Source organism: Bison bison, unplaced genomic scaffold, assembly GCF_000754665.1.
Source record: "Bison bison bison isolate TAMUID 2011002044 unplaced genomic scaffold, Bison_UMD1.0 scf7180017864527, whole genome shotgun sequence".
In the NCBI taxonomy this organism is placed as follows: Eukaryota; Metazoa; Chordata; class Mammalia; order Artiodactyla; family Bovidae; genus Bison; species Bison bison.
Genome location: NW_011495078.1, coordinates 2,268,110 through 2,275,067, shown reverse-complemented (window position 1 = coordinate 2,275,067; position 6,958 = coordinate 2,268,110). Strand labels below are relative to the sequence as shown.

The window sequence follows — 6,958 nt, the reverse complement described above, 5'->3', positions numbered from 1 at the left end:
GGCCCCTCAAAGGGGAAGGCAGGCCCTGAGGAGGCCAGCAACCCCACCTCCGATGGATGGGGGAGCACAGACCCCATCATCTGATTCCCCCCCAGGGCCTGTGACCTCCCCTCCACTTACACTAAGCAGAAACCCCAGTATCCGTTGGTACCCAAGCCCCAGCCTTGATCTGAACCCCAGAATCCCCTGGTACCCGAGCCCTGGCCTTGATTTGAAGGCAGGGGGAGGAGGGGGCCAGCCAGAGGGGCCGCACCATGAGTCCAGGGGGCTACTGGGGCTCAGGCGGCCCCGCTCGGGGCTGGGGTCCAGGCCCAGTTCAGCAGCATGGACACCTGCCCCGAAGCTCAGCCCCGGGACAGTCCCGTCACACACGGTTTCCTCTGGGAGGCACGTCTCAGTCTTCCTGAAACTCTGGACAACACTTCAGTGTGAAGTCTGGGGGCCGATCAAAACAGCCAGGTCATCCTCAAAAAGCACAGACAGGCAGAAAAGGCCCTAGATAGACATTACGGGAGCCTGTTGACATCCTGAGTGGGACTCAGAGCCCCACTCCTGCTTATCCAGGAGCCCCGTGGGGCTGCCTGGGGCCACCAGTGAACCCCAGTGAGGAGGTGAGATGCTAGTTCAGCAGCTGTGGGCCGGGAGGATGGACCCACCCAGGACACTTGACATCCAGCTGGAGCCCGGGATCCTGGGGGGTGGCCCGGGGAGGATAGGAGTGGCCGCGCCACCCCCAGTGGGTCCTCCCAGCACGGGTGCTCCCTGGGCCCCCAGGGCTGCTCTCAGCCAATGCCCACAGGGCGGGGCCGGGCGTCCCCGTTAGGTGGCCCCGGCAGCTGGCTGCTGAGCAAAAGGCGTGCCGGAGAGGGCAGCCTTGCAGCAGAGGCAGGGCCACAGGCCCCATGGGCAGTGGGAGAGGGCTGGCGGGCGTGTGGGCAAGAGCCCGCTGTGGGCACCTCTCCGCAGCGGCTCTGCTCCTGGGCGGGCTAGGGCATGGAGAAGGGGTAACCCAGGATGGAGAGCTGGTGCTGATCAACTTCCATTTCCCTCCCAGGGGAGCGAGGCCCAATCGGGAGTCCTGGACTTCAGGGCTTTCCAGGCATCACCCCTCTCTCCAACATCTCTGGGTCACCAGGGGACGTTGGCGCGCCCGGGATATTCGGCCTGGAAGGTGAGCGGGGCTCACACCCTGTGGGCTGGAACCTCTGGACACAGAAGCCTGGTCACTGCAGGCAGGGGACACCCCTGATTCCCCCTTGAGGACGTGATTCTGAGGGAGACAGGCCGGGCGGGAAGGAGGGCCCGGGAGGGTTCCCTAGAGGGATCGATGGGCCTTCCCAGGTGAAGCAGGGGTAAGGAACCCGCCTGTCAATGCGGAGACGCAGGTTGGATCCCTGGGTCGGGAAGATTCCTGGAGCAGGAAATGGCAACCCACTCCAGTATTCCTGCCTGGAGAATCCCATGGATGGAGGAGCCTGGTGGGCTAGAGACCATGGGGTTGCAAAGTCAGACATGACTGAGCACAGAGGAATCAAGTTATAGCGTCAGAACGTGGACGCCAGGGGCCAGGGCTGGGGAGTGGAGCGGAGAGGGGAGTGTTCAGTGAGGACAGAGCTTCAGCTGGAAGATGAGCGCATGTGAGCGCGTCCAGGGAAGGATGGTGGTGACGTCTGCAGGATGAGGTGAGTGGACTGCAGGCCTCTGAACGGGCGCACTCCAAGGTGGTTAAAATGGTAGACTTATGTTAGCATATTTCAGCACAATAAAAAGCAAAGCTAGCCTCCCAGGGTTACACACTTGCCAAAGCCCACCCCCCAGGGGTGACTTTGCGTGCTCACTCGCCTCTCTCCGGACTGACGCTGGCAGGTTATCGAGGGCCCCCGGGGCCGCCCGGGCCTGCAGCTCTCCCCGGAAGCAAAGGCGATGAGGGGAGTCCAGGAACCCCCGGAAGCCCCGGGACCAAAGGATGGATCGGCGACCCCGGGCCCCAGGGCCGGCCTGGCGTGTTCGGGCTCCCAGGAGAAAAAGGTTGTAACATGGGTGGTGTCCCAGGAGGAGGGAGGGCTTCTCTCGGGGACACTGGTCAGAGATGGCTGGAGACCCCCCTGCACCAGGCCCGCATGTCCTCAACGCCCTGCTTGTCCTGAAGGGCCCAAAGGGGAGCCAGGATTCATGGGCAACATAGGCCCCACCGGGAGCCCGGGCGACCGAGGCCCCAAGGGACCCAAAGGAGACCGAGGACTCCCGGGTGAGTGGGTCTCGCGGGGACACCTCGAGGTCACGGGGCGTGCCGGGGCGTGGGGTGAGCAGGGATGCTGGAGGGGCTGTCTCTGCAGAGCGAGGCGGCTCCAGGAGGCTGGAGAGGGGGTCGACGCCCGAGTCAAGACCAGAGCAGCGGTTCTCAGGCCTCACCTGGCCTTTCTTCCCCCTTCCAGGTGCTCCCGGTGCTGTGGGGACTCCAGGCATCACAGGAATCCCCCAGAGGATTGCTATCGAGCGGGGCCCAGTGGGTCCACAGGGCAGGAGAGGCCCCCCAGGGGCTCAGGGGGAGATGGGGCCACAGGGCCCCCCTGGAGAACCAGGTGGGAGCCCAGCCAGGGGGCGCTGGGCGGGGCTGGGGGGCCCTGCCTGCTCTGTTTCTGCCCGTCCCTTCCGGGGGCACTCACCCGTGTACCCGCGGCCCTGCAGGTTTCCGTGGGGCGCAGGGCAAGGCCGGGCCCCAGGGACGAGGCGGCGTGTCGGCCATTCCGGGATTCCGTGGAGACCAGGGGCCCGTGGGGCTGCAGGGACCGGTGGGCTTCGAAGGTGAGTGATGGGCAGGGGGCAGGGAGGTGCCTCAGCTCCGCCGTGGGGCTGACAGGTGGACCGCGGAGCTCAGGGAGGGGTCGGACGAGCCCCGAGATGAGCAGCGCTGAGGGGCTGCCCCCGAGTCCGGCTCCCGGGTTATCAGGACCCACCCCGTGACCCCTGCCCCTGGCAGAGCATGTGGCACGGGGTCCCTGGCACAGGCTGGCCTCCTTCCTTCCCATGAGACATCAGGAGGTGGCTCAGAGAAGGAAGCGGGTGACGTGCTCTGAGAGACAGGATTCCTGAGCTCGCAAAAGCTGAGGACAATGAACTACAAGTGACCGATCACATTATAGGCACCACTGTGAAGCCTTTTATCGTCGACTTCTAAAAATTATCTGCATGCATGCAGGATGGGATAGGCCAGAAGTAATAGCCATTCATGCAAAAAAAAAAAGTCTTGGGAGTTGTTGTAATTCACCTGCACTTGGTTTGAGCCAGTGACGTGAGTGCTGTGCACGGTAGAGATAGGCTGCATGGTCACACCCAGACCCCAGCAAGTGTCCACATCACGCCGCTCGAGCAGGAGAGCCTGTGACGCGCGGGGGAGACACCACCTGAGACACGCATAGTGGGGGCTGGGGCGGGGGGCGAGGGGCGAGGGGCCGCCCCGTGAAAGAGGGTCACCAGCTGGAGGCGGATCGGCCGTTCTGCGGTATCAGGGGCAGAATTGGGGCCCTGGGTGGACACGTGGGGAGTCGGGTTTCTAACCCAGGAACGGCCGCTCCCCGAAGGTCCAGCAGGGAGCCTGCAGCCTGGCATAGAGGAGGCGGGCAGGGCTGGACCGCAGTGCCCCTGGGCTCCTGCACAGTGGCAGACGCTGCAGTTCCCTCGGAAGGAGGTGCCCGGGGGTCAGCTCAGGGGCCTCTGAGTCCACGGCCCCCCATCCAGCCCCTTCATGATAGCCATTCCACGTTCCTGAACGGGGCGGGGGGGACTAAGTGAGGGTAAGTCCTCGCCAGGAGGCTCTCGGTCCCCAAGGGCAGAGCCACTGACCCCAGCCTTGGGGACGTGAATGTTGCCGTGTGCGCCGCCAGCACGTGGGCTGCGGTCCGTGCAGCAGCTGCAAGGCGGCCTCTCTGTCTCGCCCAGGGGAGCCGGGCCGCCCCGGAAGCCCCGGCCTGCCCGGCATGCCCGGCCGAAGCATCAGCATCGGGTACCTCCTGGTGAAGCACAGCCAGACCGACAAGGAGCCCATGTGTCCCGTGGGCATGAACAAGCTCTGGAGCGGGTACAGTCTGCTCTACTTCGAGGGCCAGGAGAAGGCCCACAACCAGGACCTGGGTAGGTACCGCCCGCCAGCCGCCCCAGCCCCACCGCGGGTGGCAGGACCCAGCGGCCAGTTACTTCCTGAGTCCCCCGAAGGCGCCCGGATGCTCCAAACCCAGGGTCGGGACGGGGCACTGCCCTGTGTCCGGGGCCCTCTGTAAGGGCAGGGGGGAAGCGCCATTGGAGGCCCCCAAGGGATCGGAGAGCCAGAGCTTGCCCCCTGCCCCCGCCTCGTGCACGCTGAGCTCTTCGGGTGGCCGGGGCGTGGCAGGGCCCTGAGCGGGCCAGGCACCCGGGGCCCCTCCTCCGCGCACATTGAGCCGCCTCCCTCCGCAGGGCTGGCGGGCTCCTGCCTGGCACGGTTCAGCACCATGCCCTTCCTGTACTGCAACCCCGGGGACGTCTGCTACTATGCCAGCCGTAACGACAAGTCCTACTGGCTGTCCACCACCGCCCCGCTGCCCATGATGCCCGTGGCCGAGGAGGACATCCGGCCCTACATCAGCCGCTGCTCTGTGTGCGAGGCCCCGGCCGTCGCCATCGCAGTCCACAGCCAGGATGTCTCCATCCCCCACTGCCCGGCCGGGTGGCGCAGCTTGTGGATCGGATACTCCTTCCTCATGGTACGTGCTGTGCACCTGCTGTGACTCGGAGCACGGACCCGGGTGGAAATCGAGGTCCTCTCCCCTGCCACCTGTGGCCGTTTTTAAGACTGATCAGGGCGGTTGTTCAGGTTGGGCAGTGCGCAAAGGCACCTGGCCCTTTGTGAGAGCGGGAATGCAGCCTGCGCTTTGCTAATCCAGCCGTGTTTGGCCTGGGGCTGCCCGCATCTGGGTGGGACACAGAAGTTTGCCACCAGGCCTTTTTACAACCCTAATGAGGACGATTTGGCTATCTTGACAGCATTCCTTACAATTTGCCTGTTTACTTACCACTATCACAGAGAGAAAGTAAAGTCCAGAGGGGAGGCTGGGTCTTGCGTTGCGTTTGTATTTACTATCACTGTTGTAACTCCCATTGTATTGACAGGATACCCAACATGTTAAATGTTTCATAAACTATGTCAATCACATTATATATATATATATATATAATGCAGTGTTTGCTCATCTTGTCAAAACAATAGGGAAAAAACCCTGGAATCTAGGAAAGGAAGGAAAAGGTAAACAAGAGTTGATTTTTTTTAACATTTTTAAGGGATTACTGCTGCAGTAATTTGAAGCAACAGGATCACTAGGTTCTGTGCAGGGACAGGCAACGTTCTACCTTAAGGGGCTCCTCCTGTCGGGGGACCTGGGGACAGACAGAGCAGCCCCCGTTTGCCCCTGGGTCACAGAGGAGGAAGCGCTGGACCCTCTATGTTTTAACTCCCATCGTGAAATGAAAAAGGAGCATCTTTGTCATGGAAATGCTTGCACTGTACCCTGAAGGTCAGACAGCCCTGCTCTTACGAGCATTACATCTTGAGCCACGTCAGAGGAGAAGGGAGAAGCACACTGGCGCTGGTGGTCAAGATCCACCAGCAACGCAGGAGACATAAGAGACGCCAGGTCAATCCCTGGGTTGGGAAAATCCCATGGAGAAGGAAGTGGTAACTCATTCCAGTGCTGTTGCCTGGAGAATCCCATGGAAAGAAGAGCCTGTCCACCAGTTCGCATAGGATCAGGCTTCTCCTGTCCTTCATCATCCCCCGGAGCTTACTCAAACTCATGTTCACTGAGTTGGTGATGCCATCCAACCATCTCATCCTCTGTTGTCCCCTTCTCCTCTTGCCCTCAATCTTTCCCAGCATCAGGGTCTTTTCCAATGTGTAGGCTCTTCGCATCAGGTGGCCAAAGGATTGGAGCTCCAGCTTCAGCATCAGTCCTTCCAATGAATATTCAGGGTTGATCTCCTTTAGGATGGACTGGTTTGATCTCCTTGCAGTCCAAGAGGCTCTCAAGAGGCTTCTCCAGCGCCACAGTTGGAAAGCATCAATCACACATACATACACATTATTTTCCACCATGGTTTATCACAGAATATTGTACAAAGTTCCCTGTGCTGTACAGTAGGACCTTGTTTTATTTTTCCTTGGAAGAAAAAAAAAAAACAAGCTAACGTGTTGGCATCTCTTCCGCCCGCTCCCCCCGTGCAGCACACGGCCGCCGGTGACGAAGGAGGTGGCCAGTCGCTGGTGTCGCCGGGCAGCTGCCTGGAGGACTTCCGCGCCACGCCGTTCATTGAGTGCAACGGGGCCCGCGGCACGTGCCACTACTACGCGAACAAGTACAGCTTCTGGCTGACCACCATCCCGGAGCAGAGCTTCCAGGGCACGCCCTCTGCCGACACACTCAAGGCCGGCCTCATCCGCACGCACATCAGCCGCTGCCAGGTGTGCATGAAGAACCTGTGAGCGCAGGCGCCGGCCAGACACGCCCGCCGGACACGCCCCTTCCCCAGGCCACGTGCAGTCCGGGGCCACTTTGGTGCTTATTCTTAACTTATTACCTCAAGACGCCGACCCCTAAATTGACTGCATTTTTTTTTCCTTTAAAAAACAAGCCAAAAAGAGAAAAAGGTTACCAAAGGAATTCAGCACCAGCACTTGGACAAGATAGGCCCTTGCCCCCCGCAGGCGCTGCCTGCTCCCCCCAGGTCTGCAGGACATCGTGTCCCCCAGCACGGGAGGCCGTTCACCTCCCGCTCAGGCCGTCCGGGACTGCTCGCGCTCGGCGTCGCTGACGTCCTGCTACGCACCCGTGTACTCACCGCGCTCTCAGCCACCGCTGTTAACCCACTTTCTGAACTCACTTAAGGGGGGTGTGGACGGATGAGGCAGCTCAGCCCGCGGGGCCCGGGG

The 6,958-nt window shown here is 61.6% G+C and overlaps 1 protein-coding gene across 1 annotated transcript in view; it reads left to right on the top strand.

Annotated features, from left to right (window-relative positions):
* Nucleotides 1–6,958, top strand: part of COL4A2 (collagen, type IV, alpha 2) — a 160,525-nt gene extending 153,567 nt beyond the window's left edge. Inside the window, exons 41-48 of the mRNA XM_010831462.1 lie at nucleotides 1,055–1,171; nucleotides 1,867–2,028; nucleotides 2,150–2,248; nucleotides 2,436–2,582; nucleotides 2,689–2,805; nucleotides 3,940–4,131; nucleotides 4,453–4,739; nucleotides 6,254–6,958. Of these exons, the coding sequence (XP_010829764.1) occupies nucleotides 1,055–1,171; nucleotides 1,867–2,028; nucleotides 2,150–2,248; nucleotides 2,436–2,582; nucleotides 2,689–2,805; nucleotides 3,940–4,131; nucleotides 4,453–4,739; nucleotides 6,254–6,511 (1,379 nt within the window). The 3' untranslated portion in view covers nucleotides 6,512–6,958. The remainder of the gene's footprint in view (nucleotides 1–1,054; nucleotides 1,172–1,866; nucleotides 2,029–2,149; nucleotides 2,249–2,435; nucleotides 2,583–2,688; nucleotides 2,806–3,939; nucleotides 4,132–4,452; nucleotides 4,740–6,253) is intronic.